Genomic DNA, 23,380 nt, shown 5'->3' on the forward strand with positions numbered 1-23,380 from the left:
CTCGTTCTTCCTCTTCCTTGTCCAGGTCCTGTCTAGTTCCAGTCCAGCCTGGCCTAACCCCTGCCTGCAGTGCCCTGAGGCAGCTCAGGATGGTGCAAGGTGACCTGTCCTGCATTCCCTGGCTGTGCTGCTCAGGGAATCCCCCCAGCTAAAGCTGAGTTCTCAATGCTGAGTTTTCCAGGGCTGGAAGGGTTCTCTCTGTGCCACTTTGCCCAGCAGGCACGGCTCAAATGCTGAGGGACATCGTGAGCTCAGGGCTGACAAACTCATTTGGCAGAGCACGACTCTGTGCTCCCAACCAGGAGCTCTTCACACTCCTCCATCCTTGAGAGTCTTGGAAACAGCCTCCCTGGGGAAGTGGTGGAGTCACAATCCCTTGGAGAGTTCAAAAAATGAGTAGGTCACTCATCACTTTGTGACACAGTTTAGTGGGCATGGGGGTATTTGGTGGAAGCTTGGCCTTGATCTTGGAAGACTTTTCCAAGCTTAATGGTCCCATGATTCTACCCCAGGTCACCCACCCAAGTCTGTCCAGACAGCCAGATGACCTCAAAATGCACATGGTAATTAGTAACCTTTGATCACTCCTGCACAGTTGTGCCCAGATGAAAAACTGCTCCTGGTTTTCATTCAGAGTATCTCTGAGCCCCTGTGAGACAAAACCCCAACTATTTTTAATAAAATACTTCAGAACTGGTTTTCTCCACTGCTCAGGGCCAGTCTGGAGAGTTCTCCCTGTAAATCCCTCCCAGCCCATGCCCTGCTGCCTTCCTCAGTGTTATTCTTGTACCCTGAGAGTCAATATCCTGCCAAGTGATATTTGTTTAAAATTCCCCAATGCACAAATTTGGCATAAAAACTGGACCAAAGGGCATCCCCCTGGTTACTGCAGCTGGGTGGAATCTTCCCACCTCAAAGTCCAAGATCTATTTACATCAGCTCACTTAAGCTGCAAAAAACAGAATGAACTCTTCCTGCTAGGCTTGTCCAGACCAATAAATGCACTGGGGAGTGCAAAGCAGAAGTGCTGCACAAAGTAATCAACTGCTGAAGGCACAAGCAGGTTTCCAGCTTGTTTTAAAACTGATTCAGTGGTAGCTGACGTCAATCCTCCCTCCCAAGTATCTGAGCCCTGAGACTGGAGTGTGATAAATATTACCTGTAATGCCATCTGCTGTACAGACTGCCCCAGCTCCTCACTATTTATTTAAGGGCTAATCTTGTGCTAGACCAAAATGCAGTTTATTTCAGCCTGGTTTGACTTTGTTTGGACTCTAATTCTAAATGCCTGTCCACTTGGACTTGTAAAGTGATCTGTCATAGGGCAAACCCCATGTTAGCCCTGAAAAGCTGAAGTTCAAGACAGCACAGTTGGATTAAAAAGAAAACTAATGTGAGAAGGACCACATGAGGAGTCAAGAGAAGATGCAGAGTCAGAAGATCACCAGCAGAAATCACAGAATGGTTTGAGGGGATCTCAAATATCATCTCATTGCCATGGGCAGGGACACCTTCAACTATCCCAGGTTGCTCCAGCCTGGCCTTGGACACTTCCAGGGATGGGGCAGCCACAGCTTCTATAATGCTCAAATGCACATCAGAACCTTGCTGCTGAAACTGTAATTGAAACAGTAACAGAGTAAATCCCTGAACGTGTTTTTTAATAAACAGGAATCTACTGCCTCTCAAATTGCTTGAATTTTCATTTTATGGGACCTCCCAGATCAGGATCACAGTGCCCTTTTTAATTATTAATTAGCTCATGTTGACAGGATAAATGAAATCTCTCTGCTGGAGAACAAGCATTATGTATTGATGTCCTGATCTTATCCTACACTCTTGGAGTTGCTCTTTGGAACCTGTTTCAGAAGTCCAATACCAGGGTGAGTTTTGTGGTGGGGGAGTTTTTCAAATGGTTTTCCTTAGATGCCTTGCCTTTCTCTGCATGACAAAAGTGGGTTTTTTCCTATTACAACAAGTATTTTAAGTGGATTTAGGTGAACTGTTGCTGTGAGTGAAGCCCTAAAAAAAAAAAAAGGTCACGAGAAAACCAGATTAATTCCATCCTACTTTGCTTTTGAACAGTTGCCCACTTCTATTCCATTTCAATGGTAGATGCAGTAAGAATTAATACCTCTTTATTCATCCAGCTCCTGCCCACATTCATCCAGGGTGCAATCTGTGCTTTCAGATTTCAGCAAGGCTTGGTTTTCTTCTTGGAGTCTGGTCCCCTGTGCACCATCAGCTTTGCCAAATAATTCCTGATGCAAGAAGAATGTATTAAATTCTGTTTTCCCCTGTGCAATGTCATCAGCCCTTTTTACTGATTTTAAAGGCATCAGAAATGTGTAAACTAACAAGCAGGGGTGTTTTAGTATTAATTATCTCATGACACTGCAGTGGAACAAGGACACAGATCACAACCAGCGATGATAAAATAAACCAAGCACCACTCTTGCCTCCAAGCCTGCAAAACAAATCCCAAGTTTCCAACTTTGCAGGGAGTAGGGAGGAGAAACACCTCCATCCTTGTTAACTGACCATGTGGGAGCTTAGCCAAGGAAGCTGAAGGGGCTGGAAGGCCCTAAACCAGCTCCATCCAGAGGGAGGTTGTGTCTCAGCCATGTATTCCAGCTGTCCTTCCTGCAGGGTTGCCTCTCTTTTTGTTCCTTTGCTGTGGGACAGTGAAGGAGATGGAGATGTAAAGGTTCCCAGGATTTCCTCCAAACACAGGCACACGTTCTCTTCAGAGAATACCAGAACACTGCAGCCAGTCCTGGTACAGCCTCAGTGAGAAGCAAGAAAATAAAGTTTGGTGCCATTTTTACAAGTCCTTTTCAAAATGGAAGTTTGTGAAGTCACTCTGAGCTGGAAAAAAACAACCCCAACACCAGCAGCAGCATTTCCTCAGTAACAGCAAACAAAGAGACTGAAAACAGCAGCTCTTCATGCCCATGGAAGAAGGCAAACACAGAGATTTTGGGTTAAAAATCACAAGGAAGGCAGGCTGGAGGTTATTTTTGGTGAGGTCATTTTGGGGTGTCATTTCTGAGGCAGAGTGGAGCACGGGGGGTTCTCACCTTTGGGTCACCGTGTTCTTGGAGGAATGAGGCCTTTCCATGGGCAAGGATGGCTCCAGATTTTGTTCCACACGACTGGAGCTGTTTGAAACCCATCCCTGATAACATCAAAGGGCCTTGTGTGACTCCTCCCTCGCCCCCGTGATGTGGCCACGGCAGAGGAGGGGCACCGTGCGGTTGTTTCCATTTTCAAAGGGTGCAGCTGGAGTTTTAGGGCTTTTGAGAGCTTTTGGTGCCTTCCCTTCGAGGTGACAGTAATGAACCTGGTCAGGGAAATAAAAACAGAGCAAAGAATTTTTAAAATCTAAGGAATCCTAAGAAACAATGACTTAGTCACTCTCTAGCCCACTTTTTCCCAAATTAGTAAAAATATAGAATGATTTAGGTTGAAAATACCTCAAGGACAACTGTGCACATGAAAAGATTACTAATGATTACTGAATATGCTCACTGAGCACTGAGGACCCACAGCATCTTCAAAAGGAGAAAGTTTAACACTTTAAAAATTACTTCAAGGAAAAGATTACTAAAAAAAAGATGCAAAAGTACGTGAAATATAGTTATATATATATAATATATATATAAATAGATAGATCTTTTATATGTCGCAAGGGGCCATTCCCCTATTTTTTTTTATTTTCTTTCTTTATTTTTTTTATTTTTTTTTTTTATTCCGTGGCCTTGCAGTTGTTCCCAAGCCACCTTCGTGGGTTACACTTGGATCACTACACCTGAAGCCCTTCCCGTGCCTCTGAGGGGGCACCGACCCCTCATCACCGCCGGGCTCTTCCTGAGGGCGCTGGGTGCCACAAGCGGCCGCCTGGCACCACCACGGCGGCCATATCCAGCCAGAACCCTGCGCCCCGAGGCTCCCCACGCTGGGGGGCGATGAGGGAGCCCGAGGGCAGCTGAAGGAGCCGCAGACCCCCGGGGCCCTGCCCTCCCCTCACCCGCCATGCTCCCAGGGCGCGGCCCTTCCCCTCCGCCCGCCAAATCTCGCGAGAGCGGGACTCGCCCTTCCCGTCATGCCCCGCGCGCCCTGGCAACGCGCCGTTGCTAAGGGCGGCCGCCATGGCGGCGCCGCCGGGGCTCGGGGTGTTCTTTGTCCTCATCCTCCTCCTTCTGTCGCCGCCGCTGCCGCTCCGGGCGGAAGAGCCGGCCGCGGAGCCTGCAGATACTCGTGATGCCGCACAGGCGCGGGTCCGCAGCCCGCCGGCCCCGGTCACGGACGGTGGGTGCCCTCCGGGCGCTGCGGGCACCGGCGGCGCTCGCCGGCTGAGGGGAGCCCCGCTCGCGGCCTCCCTCGGGCATTCGGCCTTTGGCCTCCCCTTCGCGGGACTGGCACACCCTCCCGGCTTCTCCGGGGGATGTCTGGAGTTCTCTGCAGCCCTGGGAGCTGCAGCCGAGGCCGCTCGGAGCCTCCTCGGGAAGGCTGAGCCCGAGCGGCCCGCAGGCCCTGGGCACGCTGCTGGTGGCATGGACATTGCACAGGGCATCCCACAGCGCTGAGGGCCCGTGGGGGTGGAGGGCAGGGGCTGCTGCCCGCCCAGCACTGCCCTGGGTGTCCTTGGAGAGCTGCGCACTTTGCCCCGAGGGTCAGCCCCGGAGCTGTGGATACATTGTGATAAAAACAGAGCTCGCAGAGTTTGGTTACTGTGTTCTCAGAAGGTGTTTCCCGCTGTATAATTTACTACACTTTTGTATCACTTTCGTATCGCTTTCATATCGGGTGGTGTTGCCCTCAACTGAGCTTTCCATGGGTTACTTGCCGAAGGAAAGCCACCCCAGTGCTACCTCCTTAGGGAAAAGGGATTTAAACCCCTAATCTCACAGACAAAACCTTGCAATCTAATCATCCACGTTTAAACTTCTCTGTTTACAGGGTGAGCTAAGGATCCAGGGCTAAGCTCAGCCAACAGAACAGTCAGAACTTCAGAGATTGCAGGAAATACCTGGGTACTGTTCAGGTGGTCAGAGAGCATCCAGGGGGCCACAGGGAAACAGGCAGCAGTCAAAGTGAAATAAAGGAATTAGTAATGAAAGTACTCTTTGAATGTCTTTCTTATAAAACACTGGCCTTAATTTTCCTCATTCTGTGCTATTCTTAAGTCTAAATTAATTATAGAACAGCAACTCTCAAAAACAGTTCAGTAGAATAATATCTGTTCTTTGAATTTATAAACTTGAAGACCTCAGAGAGTCTGAAGAATTTGCCAAGTGTATTTTACTGAGACAGTTTACAGAATTATTGGCAATTACTCTGTCTGTGATTACAATACTTCACAGTATCCAAAAACAGAGAGAAAAAACACACTTTCAAAGAAGTCAATTATGGTTGTTTTGGCACATCAGGGAAATGTATTCCTGGACCCTGAGCCATCCTCAAAACTTGTAATCATCTCTGCTCTTTCAAAATGTTTTATTTTTCTTCCCAATAAGCTGGAACAAGCAGATAAACACACCTTGTTGGTATCTCTCATTTTTTTTTTTCCCTCTGCAAGGCTGAGTAGATTTTCACACCTCCCAAATCCCTGTTGGGTTTTGTTTCTCAGGGAACACTTTTTCCTGTGGCTTGCTTTTATCCGCACGTCCCAAACAAATTTGCTCGGCAGCGGGAGAGATGGCTTTTTAAAAACACCTTCAGGAAAGCCTGGATTTGGAGAAATCCTCTGCCGTCAAAACCAGGGCGAGGTGATCAGCGGAGGTGTCTGGGCGGTGCTCTGAAGCACCGCTGCGGTTTCTCATCCCGCTCTCTGCCGCAGTTGCCAGGCTCTGTGTCTGCGACCTGCTGGTGGCACAGTGCGACACCAACTGCTGCTGCGACCCCGACTGCAGCGCCCAGGACTTCGGCCTCTTCACCGCGTGCTCGGTCCCCGTGGTCGTGTGAGTGCAGAAGTAACCAGAAAGCACAAAACCCTTCTTCCTTTGCTGCCTGTCCTCTCCTCTGGGTAATTCCCACCCCCACTCCCTGCTGCCATCCTTGCACCGGTCCCTGCTGCACTCTGTCCCCAGCCAGGCAGAGCAGAAAATCCACTCCCACCCAGTTCTTTCCCTCTTTCCTCCTGTTTCCCTGTGCTCCTGTCTGTGGGTGTTTAGGTGGTGCTGCTTTTTTGGGGGTAAGAATGATGCATCTCTAGACTTTGGTCAATGCAGTGTCTGGCAGTTAGAAAACTGATCCCAAAGGACCAATCTGGCAACTTCTGTAGATCACCAGTTTTTATCAGTAAATTTATCAGTGACCTCTTTGACTGCATTCATGATATCAGCTGCACAATCAATTTAGAGCTTGTTGAAATAGTGTGAGCATTTTTCTGACCCTAATTTTACAAGTCACCGTCCAACCTGCTCCCCCACTGCCACTTCACAAACAATAAAATGTAACATTATACCAAAAAAGTAAAGCTAAGAGTTGTTTCTTTGCTATTTAATCTGAAAATACCTTCACCCAATTCCATCTTCTCAAAGAGGAGTTAAGAAAACTCACTTCAGAATCATAATGTGCAAAAAATTTCTTGGTGACTTCTCAGAACAATAAGTGCAGCTTTTCAACCCACCTTCTGTATAAATTATGCCAATCTGAGCTCTGGGTTTATTCTTGGTGCTTTGGAATTTGAATTAGCAGTCATGCCAGACTGTGGTTTCTTATTGTTCTGGCACACAAAAGACTCCTGCTCCCCATTTATAGACATTTATATAGATCAGAAAGGTCTAATCAACACCCTCCTGAGTGACACTTTAATTGCCACAGATGACTGTGCTGCCTTTGTCAACTAGAAATGCCTCAAATGAAATTGTGTTTCTTTGCCCAAATTCTTTTGTGTAAAACGTTTCTTTTGCATGAAAAGCCAGGGGATTTTCAGTGTCTGCAGGTGTTGTGGGTCTCGTTATTTACATCAGAGTTTATCTACATTTGTATATTTGTGTTATTTTGGCTGATGCCAAGGCAGAGGCCGTGAGATCTCTGCAACAGCAGCAGAAGGATTTGATTTATGATGGGATCCTTTGGGTTTGATTTATGATGGGATCCTGTTGGGTTTGATTTATGATGGGATCCTGGTAACAAATGACTCACCTCATGGAGGAGCTTAACTCCAGGCTTCAAAATTTCTGAAAGTCATTTCACTTCTCCAAGGCCTGTCCTTAGCTGCTCTGTGCTGCTAAATGCCAGTTTCACAGGTGTGGGACACACCAGCCCTGCCAGGCTCTGAACTGGCACATTCTCCTGCAGCTCTGGGCTCCTGATGAGCCCCTGGCACAGCCTTAAACACTTCTCCAAGGCAGGCTGGGTTATTTCACCTTCTGCCATTTCTTTCACATGCATCTCAAGCAGGAATTCTTCCCATTCCCTGCTCAAATTGGGTATTATTCCAACATCCACAAAACTGACCTGTCATCCCACTTGGGTTGTAGAAATGAAAGTGCTGCTGAGCTGTGCATGGCCTCTGGTGCAGCCCTGCATTTTTGGGGTCTCAACCTTCTGGATCCCATCCAATTTGGAATTTTCCCTCTCATATTGTCACTGGTTTTCCCTCCCCCAGTCTGTTTCTTACCTTCCTTCACATTGCTGCTCACATTTTCCTCTGCTGAATAAAACATGTGGGAGACTTCTCTATTATTTATATTAAGCACAGAGTATAAAACAATAGGAACCTTCTAAGGGTGCACAATTGTTCTACAAATTATGTTAAATTCAATAATTTCATGCTTTTAAAATTTTTCTGGTGCTGCCTCAGTAGATTAAAAGAACTTTAAAATCTGGCCAACACTAACTTCTAGTGGATCATTAATTTCTTTTGTTTCTTTGCAGAGGTGACAGCCAGCTGTGTAGTCAGAAAGCTGCTGTGTATTCTCTTGATGTTGAAGCAAATCCACCAGAAAGGATATTTAAATTAATTGACCAAGTCAATCCCAGTATTTTCTGCATTCATGCTGCAAACTGTAAGTAGAGTTGTAGGCAATATTAAGCATTGTGATGTTATTTTTTGCAGGCTCTTTAGGTACCAGAAAAAAACTAAATTTAAATCTATTTTTGTTTCATTAAACCTCTCAGGAAAGTGGTAGTTCTGTCTGCTCACAGTCCTTGTGTTGTGATCCTTTCACTTGTGAAAACATGGAATTAAACATCTGCTATTCTTGGTCTTCTCTGTTGGAAAAAAACAAAATAGTTTATGGGTTTTTTTTTTTTGTAAATAATTTAGCATTTTAAATAATTCATGTTTAAAGTTGTCTCATTGTTACTAAGTATTGTTTCTGTATATTTTTTCCTTAAATTATCTCCTTCTTTAACTATTTTGACAGATAAACAAGCCCTGTACCTCAAATCCCCTGAAATCCCAACTGCGGAAAATTTTGATCAGTTGCTTGATAAATTTGGAGGTGCAACTTTCAGTGCTGAGCCTGAGAACTGGAATTTGGATACAGATGCTCAAAATTCCCCTGAGGCCAATGAAACTTCCAGATATGAGGTAAATGATCTGATTCAATAGGAGGTAAATTTTATTTGATGCAATTAGTATTAGATTATTCCAGAAAGAAGAAATCAGCATTCTTTGCATCTGCTTTTAAATAATGCTGTTCTGCTGGAAGAAGCAAAATTTGCATTGGTCTTTAAATATAGAAAAGTAAAAAGAGGAAATGTAATATTTTGTGTTTAGTTACTTTAAAAAATGAACTGTATTTTTAAGATCTTTGAAAAATAAGGCACTTTTTTTTCTGCTATTTTCAGCATAAAGCTGTAGCAGTGACTGAAAAATTGCTGTACAGAGCATTACTGAGAGATCCTGTGGAAATAAGTTTATTATGCTTTTATTCATATTTATTGTTAATAAAAATGGTTGAAACACACCTGTGTACCTGACTGTGGCTTTTATTTGGCAGTATGGGGTTCCTGTCCAGACAGAGGATGCATTTCTAAGGCTGCCAAGTCCTGTTGTCTCTTCTTGGTGCTCTGATGCAAATCCTGCAGGTTGGAAAGCACACTTGAATCCCAAATTTTTGTTTTTTAGTATTCTGCTCTTAGATCTGCCAGTCAGAAAGCTGGCACACTCCCCATGGAGAATTCAGCTAAAGGTTCATAAAGAGATGATTTTCAAACCACTTTTGTTTCTCTGGTTTGTTTTTTTAAGACATAGAATGAAAATTGTGTTGCATCTCTATTAAACATTCAAAGTGAGATATGTAAATCCCTGAGAATCTGTTAAAGGGTTGTTTATCCAACAAGAAAATGTCCTGTTTGGCATAATTGCTTTAATCAAACAGTACAAGGGTGACACCCTGAGGGAGGAGGGCTTTGCACCAGGCCAGCCCTGCCAGGGCAGCCTTGGCAGCTTCCCTTTGCCCAGGGGTTCCTCTCACAGGTCAGATTTGCAGGCTGAGCTCTGCAGTTTAACCTTTCACACAATTTCCTGAAAATCTGCAGAGGTGGAGGTGAAAAAAAAAAGCCACAACCAAACCCACACCTGCATTTCCCAAACCCCACTGTCATCATTAAGTGTGGTCTCATAACAGTCAGGGTGGTGACTACAAGACTGAAGTCTCTTGTGAAAAAAAAAAAAAATTAACGAAGCTCTTTCTACTTGTAAAGAAGTAATATTTTTCCTCATAGCATTTTTTTGAGAATATAAAAAGTTTCATTATTCAAAGCTCACATAAAACATTATATGCAATAGAGATGACATTTACTTTCAATTTTGCTTGTTCTTGTATTGTTTTTCATTTATGCTTTTCATAATTGCTCTTTCACTTCCTCCACTAATACTTAGTGACTTTTTTTTTTTTTTCTCTAGGGTTTTTAGTAAACCAAGCCACAAAATGCATTAGATCAGTAAGTGTGGAAAAATGTGACAGCATTCAAGCACTTAGCATGTTGTTTTATATCAACTCCAGCATTTTGGCAGTAAGTATGATTTGAAACAGTCATATTGCTGAAATACTCATATTTTATATCTTTTGCATCTGCAGAATGAAGTAACTTCTGTTTGCTGAGGGATATTGTGTTTTATTTGGATTTTTAAATTGTGGATTGGGAAGAAACATCTCTCTGTACAGCAGACTTTTATACAGAAAGCCCTGGGGAATGTTTTTATTTCAAGCTCTGGTAACAGAAGCATTTACTGTTCTCTGCTTAGCCGAATATAAATAATATAGTCAAAGATAAAGTAAAAAATAATAGTTTTGAAGAGCCAAGGTCATGGCACTGAGCTAGTGCAGTTTCACATCCCTGTGCATGTTCAGGCTTTTCCAAGAAGCCCCTTTATCAGAACACATAATTCTAAGAAATCTGAGTTTTAAAGAGTTGCTAAAACTTTGTACTGAAAGGGGAACCTGTCAGGTTTAATCCTTTGCATCTGCCCCTTTCCTCCAAGCCTCAGTTGTTGATAGTGGGGGCTGACAGCCTTCTTCATGCTGCCAATCTACATGACTGAGAGCAAGTTTCTTTGGATCCTGCCTGCTAAAATCCAGTCTGGGGCTATTTTTCAAAGCTTTGCCTACTTTTTAATCCCTTTCTGACCTGGGGGATGATGTCTTCTGTACAAATAAATCCCCTGTAAGGATATTCAGGAAGACAAAGAAATCACTCATGGAAAAATGAAACTGAAATACATCACACCTTAACCTGATGGCTCCTTCCAGAAGCTGAAGCTTGTAAAGAAACAGCAATCTCTTCACCATTAAAATTTTTAATTTATGTAATTATTTAAATTCATTTGATTAGCAGTGACTAACTGCTTAAAGACCCCTTCCAGGCTGCTCACAGATTCCAAAGCTCCCAAAGGCAAGGAAAGCCCACTAAGCAGTTCACACCCTCACAGATGGGATCATTCTCCTCCTCCTTCAGGATCTCATTGAAATCAGCCAAGGGTTGCTCCCAAATGTTGGCTTTTGATCCTCCTGCTGTGGAAGAAGTGGAGAAAGCACAGCCTCAGAAGGGCTTTGAGTGTCTCCATGTCCTCCCAAAATCAGTTCTTGTTGGCTGCAGGACCAGAAAAGAGCAAGAGTGGCTCAGGCTGGGCTCCAGCAGCTGAGTGGGTTTGATTTAAAGATGAATTCCCTTTACTGACTGGAAAATCCATAACCCTTTATCCCTGTGCTGCTTGCCAAGGCAATGGCTGAGCTCAGGAGGGGTCAGAGCTCTGCCCAGAGCACGCTGGATGTCAGGAGGGATCAGCTGCAGGAACTGGAGAAGGCTGAGAAGCTGCTGGAGATGCTCAGTGGGAAGGTTTCCTTGCCAAAGGGAGGTGAAGGTGGGATGTGACAACAGGGCAGTGATGGCACTGGGGACAGGGTGGCCACAGGGCAGAGCAGGAGCCCTCCCCGTGCCAGCAGGTGGAGCTGCCGGCAAAAGAAACGGCAAACCAGTAACTGAGGGAGCCTTACTGGGAGCACTGGGAGAGCGGGTCCTACAGAAAACCCCGTCCCCAGGAGCCCACCCTCCCTGCCTGGATGGGCAGCTGCAGTGGGAACAACGCTTTGGGAAATGCTGCGGATAACCTCTGCTCTCTGCCCTGGCCTGAGCAGCAGATCCAAGGAGTGCTGGGGACTCCTGGAATCTCCCAGCAGGATTCTCACAGTGGAGCTCAGTGGGAGTGTGGAGTGGCCAAAGCAATGAGCTGTTCCTGCCTGTCCTGCTCCTGCGGGGGGAGCTGAGGCAGCAGCGTGGCTGCAGTGCTGCCAGTGACCTCCAGAGACATCATCCATCACCCCAGCCATGGATAAACAGAACTTCGGGAGTGGTGCTCGCTCTTCCTAGCCCAGTCAGAAATAGCACTGTTCCCTGAAGGATGAGTCTAATCTTTACAGAGATTTTTATTCATCCTGTTCATTCTGGTGGCTGGGCTGTACCTTGAGATAATAAATGTGTGACAAACTGTACCTGCACCACCTTCAGGTCTGCAGCTCCCAGGAATGTGTTCCCTGCTGGGACAGGAGATGAGTCACTGCTGTCAGTATCCCATCATAATTCTGCAGAATTGTTCCACGAGCAGAGTCCAATCCTTGGTCCCTTCCCAAAAATGTGACTCAAACATTCATTGGAAAGTCAGGAAAGTAAAACCTTTGACAAAAGGACATACTCCATGGGAGTATTTTTACCTGATTGATGACCTTGGTCTGGCATTTCTGCCTTTCCATGAAATATTTTTGGTGGAAATTTTTCAGTGGGGCAACTGTATAATAAGAGAGATGCTTCTCTTTTATTGGTTTAGAGACCATGAAACTATGGAACAGGACAACAAAAGCTCTTCATTTCTTTGGGAAGCACAGCCTGGCAGGTTTCCTAAACTGGTGGTCTCTGAATAATTCTAAAAGTCAGAAGAAGAAAGGGACAGGATTGTGGCAGTTCTTTTCACAGTTCCTGGGTACTCTGGTTTATATTCAATTAACTCCATAACATAGAAGTTATTGTTATGAGAAAGAGTTAAATAGACAAAGCCTTACCTGCTTTACTCGACTGCTATGTGCAATAGGTCTGATCTTTGCTACTGCTTTAATTTGTCCTTTTATTCTCCCTCAGGTGCCCAAATCAAGTCAGATGGTAAGTATCCTTCTAAATTAGTTGGCAGAGCTGTGGGCAAAATTCTTGTTAAGTTATAGTCAGTGGGAATTTTTCACTGATTGATCAAATCTTTACATTTAAAAAATTACATCATTTGCCATCACTAATGATACTTAGCAAATCCAAGATAAAATGCTGCCTGCAAATACTCAAGCCTGATACATTCCTCTCATATAAAACTCCCTCTTTTCAAGAAAATCTCTTTATTTATTTAAACCCAGACCATTTGGTTGAGCTTCAGCAGTACTTGTAACACAGCAGCTGTTGAGAGAATTACTGCATGCTGTTGCTGTGGAGCAGAACCCGGAAAGGTCACAAATATAATAACACAGAAAGAGCCAAAATTAATTATACCCAGTGTTCAGAGCTGACATGAGTCTGTTTTTCAGGTGAACATTACTGTCCAGTCCATAGTTGTCCAGTCTATGAATGGAATGAGGACTTTCCTGAGCAGTAGTGAGGTCCTGAGGCTCCCAATGGTTTTGGATGAAGTGTGCATCAATGCAGTTCTTGGGGTAGGTCTGGCAGCCTTTTCCTCCTCAGAGCTGATGGAAAGCATCTATGCATCCAATCACTTCTGATTCCCAAACTGCAGAGCTGTCAGGAAGGCCTCGCAGTTTCCATATATTGTGACATCTTCAAAGTAAGTTTCACGGAAGAAGGACTGATTTTGAGTAAAAGGGAGTGTTTTGCAACAAAATAATAACTCTGTGCAATATAACATGGAGCCAGGCTGAAATCCTGGTGTTACTTCTCTGTATGTGGCAGAACAGGCAATGACATGAGTTTGGAATTTACTTTATGCTTGGGAGAAGATGATTTCAGGTGCACTAATGACAGAGGGAGGAATAGATACTGCACATCATCTTTAATTTTAAAGTAGATGAACATTGTGTCTGTGCTTGGGTTTATCAAGAAGTCAGTTGTGAAGAGGCTCCAGCCTCTAGAGGATAAAATCCATCCCCACCCTGGAGCTGAGTTTCTTAAGCAAGGAAGAAAGAAAATACTTGCATGGTTTAAATTTTTTTTCTAGTTTCTCTTATGTATTTATTCAAATTAATATCTAAAATGTTTAATTTTCAGGTGAATTATCACATTACCCACACAGACACAGGAGAAATAATAGAAGCATCTGCTGCTTTTGTCTTGGGGGCAATTAGCAGAGAAGCACTTTCAATAGAGCAGAGCTTCGAAATCAGCTTCACTCAGGTAACTGTGGAGATGTCATGGGTGACTTGGTGAAAGACACTTAATTACAAAACTTATTAAACTTGAATCAGAACAATTGTTAGCAGCAAGGTAAAGCAGAACTTGCCCTGGATCCCAGATGAGGCAGCATTTCAGAGCTGGGCAATGAAGGCCTCCAAAGTCTGTCACATTTACAAGCCCCAGCTTGTGACTATAGCAGAGAAAGCCAAGCCTTACTTACAGTCTTGCTCTCATCATTCAAGGCAGGTCATACTCCTAAAATAACTGAAATATTTCTGTGTTTTCCAACCACTTCAGTGCAGGATAAGAACTAATATTTTGTTTGCATTGCAGGAAAATACACAGCCAGTTCCACTCAGTGGCAATCCTGGTTATGTTGTTGGGCTGCCTGTCAGAGCAGGATTCCAGCCTCAAGGATATCCTTTCCCTGCTGCATTTCTGTTTGCTTCACTTGCTCTGGTCCATCCTCACAAACCCTTTCTAGCACGGGCATCTATGAAATACATCTGTTCTCCACCAAAAATAAAAATGTGCTTTTCTGGCTGTGTTTTAGGAGGGAATGACTCAGTCCTGACTGCAATCTCCTGGGACTGTGTAGTGAGGTACATTTAGCCCTCCATTGCACACCCTGGTGCTTTTTCACACTGTGAGAGGAATCTTGAGCCATTATAGCATTTGCAGCTATATTTTAAGGATATGATTAAGGATTCTTTTTTTGTCCCGATATCCATCAAGCATTTAATTTCCCTTAACTGTGTGTTACATCTGGCATCATTCAGAGCAGTAACAAACACAGCCAACTCACCATTCTGCACAGCACATCCACCCAGGACTGCCTGGCAGCACAGGGAGCCAGAGCCCCAGTATTATTTGGTTATAACATGATATCAGGCTGTAAGTTACGGTAAGAAGTTGGTATTTTTTTTTTAATTTAATGCTTTTAACCCTCTGACAACCCTTTCCCTTAGGCTCTGTTCAGGTTTTGGGCCATTTATACAGCTGGAGGAGTATTGAGAATAGAGTATTTAATTATAAAAAATGTCATTTAATTAACAATGGTCTTTCTCTTGGAAAGATTGTGTACATTAGCAGCTGTAGCCAGAAGGCTTGAACAGAGCAGAGAGCAAGGAGAAATTATGATTGTGCCAAACCAATGGATTTTTGCTGTAACTCATCTTTTTTGTTTTGTTTTCTGGAAGAATTACAGCAGCTATGAAATGCCAGCCTTTGGCTCAGACCCTCCTTGATGTGCTGAAGGGCCAAAGCTTTCCTGAGTACGTGGCCTCATTTGGGAATTCTCAAGCCCAGGATGTGCTTGACTGGGTGCCAATAACTCAGCTCCACATCTCAGAACAGGTGAAAGTTAAACCACTTCCACCCCTCCAGCCTCACGAGATCTGTGCCTGTGCTGCAGCATCAGCTCAGCTTCACACCCTAAAAATGCAGGAACCAACTGGAGGAGAAAATGGGGCTGGGAATGCAGAAATAAGCTGGAAGAAACTCATGGAATATTCACAGAGGGTTTCATTCTTGCTCTAGAAGTTATATTTAATCAAGCTGGTATCCAGGCACCTCAGCTGTGGATCAGGGCAACATAATGGGTAGAAAATGAGTTGTTTAAACACAGGTTAGAATGTTGTTCTTCTAAGGACGAAGCACCAGAGGTGACAGAGGGAAGGAGCAGAATCAGGGTTTCCCCTCTTACTCCAGGCCAGGGTAGGAAGCACAATATAAGATTGTGGATGGTCTCTTGCATGCTTCTGCAACTAAAGAGTGAATGGTTCCTGCAACCAGAAGTGTGATAGTTCAAGAAGAAATGCATAAAAATATTTAAGATTGTAGCCTTCAAAATTCTGCCCTGGCAGAGTTCAGGACTTTGTCCTGCCCAGAAACAGTGCAGGCTCCATCTGCTCTGGTAACCTCCTCAATGAGCTTTGTGGGGGCATTCTACCCTTTTAATAACATTAATAATTAATATGTAGTATGGCTTCTGCATAAGGCAGACAATGAGATGATTTCTCACACTTTGCAGAGCTCATGCCAAATACCTGTGTCACTGGGAATAGAAGTGAAATGGACTAAGTATGGATCCCTGGTCAATCCACAAGCCAGGATAGTGAATGTTACAGCCACAATCACTACCACCACACTGAAGCAGGTATGTAATTAAATTACAGGATTTAAGATAAAACAAGTGGCTTGTTTTCCTTGGGTATCAGCTGTGTGACAATGGCCCAGATAATCTCATTATCTAAAGGCAGCACTTCACATTAGAATGTATTTACACCCAGCAGTTCTCTTCCAGCTCAAACACAGCTGTGGGCTCCTTGCCAAAACACACTTCAATAAAAATCTATATCTATATAGATTTTTTTTCAATAAAAATCTATAAATATGTATATCATTTATGGAAATAAACATGGAACTATATATATATATAAACCTTTTTAGCAAATATAACCCAGACCAAATAAACAATTGTACAAATAGAAAACTGAAGCTAAGTCCTGTTTGTATTTTCATTGCAGCTTCCCTCAGGAAGGGAAAGGATTATTCCTATAACAAGTTCTGTGGTTTTCACTGACATTTCTTCACCTGCAGAGCCAAGCTACAAAGCTTGGCCCACCATTAACATCAAGTTACCCTTTGACTTTTTCTATCCCTTTGTCTAAGGTAAGTATGCCTAAAAAAAACCCCACTTTTCTGCTTTATCTTATTTTTAGTCCATTGTTTATCCTGTGACTATGATGGGCCATCACTTTCTTCTAAGTTGTAGATACTGGGCTAAATTTGGCCAAGAGAGGAAGGGTGAGACCTTGTGAGGGTTCTCAGAAGGTTTAGGGTGAAGAAACCCCCATGAAGTGGAACGTACCCAATTATAGCTCTGCAGAGAGGACAAAGGTTGCAGTTTGAACTTGCTGGTGGCTCTGGCTCAGTCACAGCCACCAACCCTCCAGCACGTGGGATCCAGCCCCAGCCTGGCCAGCAGAGGCAGGAGGGCAAGGGAAGAGCACAGGGACACACAGTTTGGAAAGCAGGTTCATTATCCCACAACAGCAGAGCTAAATTGCTAATTAAACTCATCATGTGCTATTAGATAAGGCCTCTGCTTTATCTCCTTGCAGAGATGAATAAGCCACATATTTCTGGCTATTTTTCCCACACCACTAATTAATTACCTTTGGTAAAAAACCTGAACAGTTGAGTTGTGGTTTCAGTGACCCCTCCAGCTGAGTGGGGCTGAAATCCATTGGAGACACCTGCTGCAGTCACCATCTCCCAGAATTCCCACTTCTTAAATCTCACTCTTCAGCTCTCAAACAGCCTCTCCACAGGGACACTCTAGTACCTGAAAAAATTCAAACACCAGCCTGGCCCTTTAGAATTTGCTTTTTTATGGCTTTTCTGAAGTCTGACTGTTCCCAGCAGTGCACTCACCTACATCTGTTCTTACATATTACAGTTTTTTTAATCCGTGGATTTATGAGCTGTGGGAACAAAGAACTTTTCAGCCCCATGGGCTGTGAGGGAGCAGTGAAAAGGGAAGAAGAGATGAGGGAATGTACTATCAGAACTGGGATCTGCTGCTGGAACAAGGCATTGTTTGATGTAAGATGGCACATGTTTGCCTCTATTTTGGGGCTGATTTCTTTGTCAGGGAAAGGAGTGGTGTGTTGGTGTTTCTGAAATGAATGTTATATAAATAACAAAGTGGCACAAGCAGCAACAGAAATGAGGAAACTACCAACAGTATGAAAAGAATGGTTGGCAAAGAGATGTATTGATGATGAGCAGGCAGCTGGTGGAGAAGAAATTACCTTTTCAGCCTGGGTTGTTATAATTTATGCTGCAAGTTTGCTGCAAATAAAGAGTCTTATCACAGAAAAAAAAATTACTTTAAATAAGTGGTACTTTTCTGGATATATAGCTTGTAAAGATGTGTCTTTATTAAATTATTTTGAAGTTTTGACTGTACAACTGTACAAGAAAAGAAAAAAAATACTGTTTACAGGGACTGTGTGTGATTAATTTTCCAGTAGAACTATTTTTTGCCACCCCAAGGTCTGATCAAAGCAGGGTCAAATAGAAAACTTTTATGGAAAACACAACAGAGGAAGCAAAGAGACAGAAAAACCTTTCAGGTCAAGCTGGCAGATTCCAACAGTGCAATCTCCAAGCAGAATTCCCACCTTGGAAAACTGGCCTCTTATTTTTGCTGGCTGAGGAGTCCGTGCTGTTTCAATATGTTATTGAGCCTCTCGATTTCTTGCTCCTGTAGGAGACAAAATTCAAATCATTAACAGCCTGCAAGGAACTTCCCAGGTTCCCACAGATCTTCTCCCTGCTATAATGTATCTCCTGCTGCAGGAAAACAGCACAACCTGGCCAGAAGAAGTAGGACAGAGGCAGGGACATCATTCCTCTGAGGAGGAGCAGCCCAGGGAGGCACGGGCAGGGCTGTGCTGCTTCAGCCCAGCTCACCCCACACTTTCCCATGAGGAAACCAAGCCAGCAGTGCCAGCCTTGCACAAGGATCACCATTAGCATGGTAAACCCAAATTAAAAGTGTTTTTTTTTACCTTCTCCAAACAGCTGTGTTCCAGTTGTTCCAGCCTCGTGGCAAGTTTCAGGTTTGCTTGCTTTAACTTGGACACTTGCTGCTCCGAGCGGGTCTTCACGGATAAAATGATTCCTGTGGAACAATTCACAGGGGGTTTGCTTTACACTGTGAAACAGCCACGAGCAGGAGTTCACAGCACACAGGCTCTGTGCTCAAGGAGTTAAACGTGTTCCTCTCCAGCTCAGCTTCTGTCATCTTCAACCACCCTTCCCAAGTGCTTTTCTTAATGAGGAAGGGTTTTAAATCAGCCACCGGAGGGATTCGGATACTGATACCCTGCTGGGGAGAGGCAGCCCGGCCTCGGAGCTGAATTAATCACTCTGACTGTCACTCAGTTCCTGAATTTGCTCCCTTGGCAGAGCCCTGGGATGCAGCTGGGGCAGCTTTGCTGTGTTTTAGCAGTTTTAGGTGTGACAGCAGAGCAAGGCCTGGGCCACAGGGCTCCTCCACCCCCTGGGCCGATCACTCCGGCCTGGCAGAGCAGGACCTGGCACATCCTCAGGTCCGCAGGGCTGTGGCTTCACCTTGCACAGCTGCAGTGGGAGCAGGCAGCGTCTCCTCATGGCAGAGGTGTCATTTCTCTATAAGCACCACTAGGTGATTCCATGTCAACTCAGCCCCCACACTGAAGGCATTTCTTCCCACAGAGATAAAACAAAGCAGCTCGATGAGAGCTTGAAGAACATCACGTTCTCCCTCCCTCCCCAGCTCCTCTGGATCATGGCTGATTTCCAGGCACCGGTTTGGGCTCGGGGGGTTCAGTTCTCCGAGCACAAAGCAGCGCTGCTGCTCATTTGCGTTGATAACATCGACAGGAACCGTGCCCAGGCACTGACACACGTGCCCAGGCCCTGACACACAACACCCCGGCGTGGGGCAGATTCCCTTTGTCCTTTTTGCTGCAAGCAGGTGGACATTGCATAAAGCTTGGCAGGGAGCCTGGAGCACCCGAGGATGAGGGGATTTACCCGTTATTGCAGTCCCGGCTTTCTGCTGTGCTGCGAGGCTGCCGTGGCTCCCACAGCCCCATGCAAATCCAGTTTCTCTCTGACTTTCTCTCTGAACTAAGGAAAGCCACAAGCTGCTCTCACATCTCTCTTCTCTCTGGCTGCAGCTGCTGACCAGGCACCTTCTCCCCATGGAGAGGGGCTGAGGGCAATGGGCACAGCCCCAGCAATCCTCTCCTCTGATCCCAGCTGTCAAATATGGAGCACCCACCAAAAGTGACACAGGTCAGAGCTTGAGCTGAAGTTTCGTGTAGGAATTTGAGATCATTCATTGCCATATTCTTTGGAATACCAAAATTCCTTCCTCAATAAGGAAGCAAATGTTTGATTGTTTCAGATATGTCAGAATTTACATCTATTTGCAACAATTTACAGTTACAGCAGTGAAATCACTGAAGCCTGATCTGGGGACATTTTCTATTTCTCTTTCTTGGCAAGCCCTTTGAATTCAAGCAAGAAAGATCTAGAGTAAGATCAGGACATTCCCTGCAGCATCGCTGGAGGGGATAATGGAGTCACAGCAGAACAGAGCATTAAAACCTAGTCTGCTGTAGCAGCAAATTCAGGAAGACAGGGGCTCCCCTGCCAAAAGGATCCTACAATGGAAATTCAGAACATGAGCCATCCCTCTCCAGGAGAAGGGTGCAGGAACAGATTATGGGTTTTTTTAGGGGGAACGTGCCTGGCTGCCATGCACCTGAGGCATCACACCAACACAAGCAGCACATTGTCACTGCTCCAAAGAAATTGCAGCCTGATTAAAGTCCCACACAGGGAGAACTCTGAGTTCTCTGGGAGAGCAAAACCCCTGGAGTTGGGTTTGAGGAAGGAACAAAGCTCAGGTAATTCAGGGAAGTTTGGCAAAGGCAGCCCAGCCCTGCACTCACCGTTGATGATCCGGGCCACCCTCCAGAGCCGCAGGAGGATCAGGAGCCCCACGGCCTCGAACTCGTGCTCGCGGAAGATGAGGACGATGTCGAGGATGAAGGACACGACGACAACGATCCCATCCAGCACCTCGAACTTGTGGTGGAAGAACTCCCGGCGGTAGACAAAGACTTTAAACCCCACCTCAACCAGGAAGATGGTTAAAATGGACAGGGAGAGGTAGTGGAAAACCTGGGAAAAGAGCACAAGTTTAAGGCAGGAAGCCCCACAGAGTGCACACAGGCAGAGCAGGCTGGAAAGTCTCTGCTGCTTGAGGGCACCTCTGGTTTGGCTCTACAAGGACAAGGGCTGAGGACTTTTCTTCCTTGACCACCAGCTCAGCAAGGCTGGAAGCCCAGGTCCTGCCCTGCCCAGCCTGTCCAGGGGGTTTTGGGACACCAAAGGGAGGGAACTGCTGTTCATGTGGACACTTCCCCACATTTTACCTTTGGGGTTATATTATATTTGTCCGGAAGGATGATTTTCAAATCCATAAGCAATTCCCCAAGAACCAACAAGGCATCCAGGATCACCAAGCAGACAACCCCAATCTGTTGGAGAAGAACCAACATTAATCCCATATCAGCACAGACAGAGGAGCAAGAGGAGCCAATGTAGCCCTTCAGCTAAACACACCCTGATGCCCACAGCCCTGATTTGGCTGGCTGTGTTTCATGGAGCTTTCCATTGCTCCCACTCCTGCTGCCCTGAATGGTGAGTTATACAACCTGGAACCACCTGGCTCCCCACCAGACCCTGTTTGGCGTGGGGTGCTTGGGGAGTGGGAGGAGAGCATGTGCCAGAGCCGTGGTGATTGTGCACTGGGGCTTGTCTCCTCTCAGGGGACATCTGCACCTGCAGCAGAGTGGCTTTGTTCCGACAGAACAGCTCAGAAGCAGCTGCTGCTCTTTGCACTGTGGGGTTCATGACCTTAGTGCTCTCCCTGAGCTCTGTCCCACAGCAGCTCTGCTGTCATAAGTGCCCTTAGCCTGGGTTTGTTCTGCCTCACCTGAAACCTGTGAGAGCTGAAGAGCTTTTTCATCATGTACTGGAAGGAGATGTGTCTCCTGGAGGGCTCCAGCTTGATCTCTGCATCTGGCTGCTTCTCCCCAGCCTCCTCCTCCTCCTCCCATTTCCGATAGTCGTTGCTCCATTGCACGGGATCATCGCCCACCACCGTGAAGTGCTTCAGGTACCTGGACATGGCTCTGGATCAAGCTGGCATCACCCTGCCCACGTCTGAGGGACAAGAGCAGAGTGTCACCTCCCTGTTTGGGGCCGGCCAAGGATGCCCAATCTTGCTTTTTTCACCCAGCAAGGGTGACAAGAGCGTGACATTCCGACACAGCTGGCTGGGCCCTGCTGATGGGAAGTTGCTTCATGGTGACACCGCTGGGTTTGCATCACCTCCCCCGGCACCACGCGGAGCCCCTGCTGCCTTCCCACTTCTGTTTGCACCCCGCTGTGCTGCTCTACAACAAGGAACTTCCTCACAAGGTATTTCCAAACTTCTCCAAACAAAGCATTGATTACAGGAGCAAGAAGCTCCAGCCCTTATCTGGCACCTCGTGATGGAGGTGGGGGCAGCTGCCCTCGTGTTTCTAGCACTGATCCAGGGAAGCTGTTGGTCAAGCTGACTGCAGCATCCTCACCCTCCAGCCACACTGCCAAGATGAGGAACAGCCATAATTTCCCTCCATTAACACCAGTGACACCCTGTCATCTCAGCCTCTGCAGACAAATTAAGCAGGTGATGCCCACATTCCAACCTGGCAGGTGGGTGACATTGTCCTCCCCATGTCCTCTGTTCAGAGCTGACCTCACCCTCAGGCATCCCGGCTTCAGCCCATCCCTGCAGGTACCCACCGAGGGGCAGGACCATCAAACCAAACTCCTGATTAAGGCCACACTCCAGCAATGAAAACCATATGAGTGAAACTCCGAGTTCACTGGAGAGCAGGCGGGCTGCGTGCCTGGCTGCAGGAGAGGCTCTCGTGTTCTTATCACAACCCCGCCAGCCTCCCTTCCTCTTTGGGCAGCCTTGCAGCCTTGGCCCACAAATCCTCAGAGATCCGCTCCTGCCTCCAGCACGTTCCCATCCCGCTCTGCGGGCACCGTCCTTGCCAGAGCCGCCCGGGGAGCTCGGCACAAGCCTCCCTTGGCCCGCCCGTGCCCCCGGGCTGCTCGCCCTCTCCTCGACTCCCCGGGGCCGCGGTGGGCTCCGCTCCCAGCTCCGGCCACCTCGTCACCTGCCGGGAGTGGGGAGCTGGTCCCACGGTGCCGTCACAGGGGCAGCACCTTCGTTCTCAGCCACCGGGCGCCGAGCGGAGCCCGCGGGGAGCGGCCCCGGGCAAGGAGCCCCTGCCCCGTGCGGGACGCCCTCGGAGCTGCCGGCGGATGGAGCATCCGGCACCCCGGGGCTTTCCAACCTCCCCCGTCCCCAGCATTGACCGGAGCGGCCACGGCGTCGCCCAGAGCAGGACGGAGCTCGGAGCGCGGCAGGACCCCGAGGAGAAGGACGTGGCAGCCCCGGGAGGGTCCCGCTGTCACCCCCCCACCCCAGCCCGCACCCACCGGGCCGAGCCCCGGCAGCCTCCCGGGACCCCCCCGGCCGCCCCCCGCTCCTCCCGGTCCCCGGTACCGTGCGCGTCCCGGCTGCGCCCGCCGCCTCCCGCCGCCGCGGGGCCTCCCCCGGCCCGGCTCCGCCTCCCCCCGGCCAGGGGCGGCCCCGCCGCCTCCTCCCCACCTCGCCCCGACAAACTTCAGCGGGTCCCCGAGCCAGGCCCCCTTCCATCCCCGGCAGCCCCGCTCCGACATTTCCCATTTCCGCACCCTTTTTTTTCCCCCGGCTGCTCGCGGTTCGTCCCTCCGCGGGAGCTGCCGAAGCAGGACAGGCCGGATGGAGTTTAAACTTTTTTTTTTTTCCTCCATTGTTTTTAAACTTTTGTCCCCATCACACGAAACAAAGAGCAAAGATCCAGGA

At 46.8% G+C, this 23,380-nt stretch overlaps 2 protein-coding genes and 1 long non-coding RNA gene across 11 annotated transcripts; 1 reads left to right on the top strand and 2 right to left on the bottom strand.

Annotated features, from left to right (window-relative positions):
- Positions 1-665: 665 nt before the first annotated feature.
- Positions 666-4,116, bottom strand: LOC121338953. Of its 8 annotated transcripts, none has more exons than XR_005953090.1 (4): positions 3,848-4,101; positions 2,542-3,343; positions 2,135-2,261; positions 1,626-2,022 (listed from the first exon to the last, which is right to left on the bottom strand). It is a non-coding gene; the product is annotated as an uncharacterized LOC121338953 (long non-coding RNA). The 8 variants fall into 8 exon arrangements; XR_005953085.1 differs by having other exon boundaries at positions 2,135-2,674; positions 3,081-3,343; positions 3,848-4,080; XR_005953087.1 differs by lacking the exon at positions 1,626-2,022 and adding an exon at positions 666-1,617 and having other exon boundaries at positions 2,135-3,343; positions 3,848-4,099.
- A 1-nt stretch (position 4,117) lies between these two features.
- On the top strand, positions 4,118-18,323 carry TCTN1 (tectonic family member 1). Of its 2 annotated transcripts, none has more exons than XM_041410339.1 (15): positions 4,118-4,311; positions 5,843-5,963; positions 7,888-8,018; positions 8,379-8,545; positions 8,958-9,045; positions 9,866-9,975; positions 12,592-12,612; positions 13,023-13,148; positions 13,717-13,842; positions 14,176-14,258; positions 14,606-14,746; positions 15,042-15,198; positions 15,875-16,000; positions 16,371-16,515; positions 18,211-18,323. In XM_041410339.1, exons 1-14 carry the CDS (start codon positions 4,152-4,154, stop codon positions 16,512-16,514), a joined length of 1,701 nt encoding a protein of 566 aa, XP_041266273.1. In that variant the 5' UTR covers positions 4,118-4,151; the 3' UTR covers position 16,515; positions 18,211-18,323. The 2 variants fall into 2 exon arrangements, with proteins under 2 accessions (XP_041266273.1, XP_041266272.1); XM_041410338.1 differs by lacking the exon at positions 18,211-18,323 and adding an exon at positions 17,306-17,764.
- Positions 17,766-23,090, bottom strand: HVCN1 (hydrogen voltage gated channel 1). The gene is made up of 6 exons (XM_041410341.1): positions 23,039-23,090; positions 21,407-21,636; positions 20,844-20,948; positions 20,358-20,589; positions 18,423-18,535; positions 17,766-18,115 (listed from the first exon to the last, which is right to left on the bottom strand). The coding sequence occupies exons 2-6, from the start codon at positions 21,599-21,601 to the stop codon at positions 18,050-18,052; spliced, it is 711 nt and encodes a 236-aa protein (XP_041266275.1). The 5' UTR covers positions 21,602-21,636; positions 23,039-23,090; the 3' UTR covers positions 17,766-18,049.
- Between the last annotated feature and the right edge of the window lie 290 nt (positions 23,091-23,380).

This window comes from Onychostruthus taczanowskii, unplaced genomic scaffold, assembly GCF_017590055.1.
Source record: "Onychostruthus taczanowskii isolate IOZ18803 unplaced genomic scaffold, ASM1759005v1 scaffold32, whole genome shotgun sequence".
Classification (NCBI taxonomy): Eukaryota; Metazoa; Chordata; class Aves; order Passeriformes; family Passeridae; genus Onychostruthus; species Onychostruthus taczanowskii.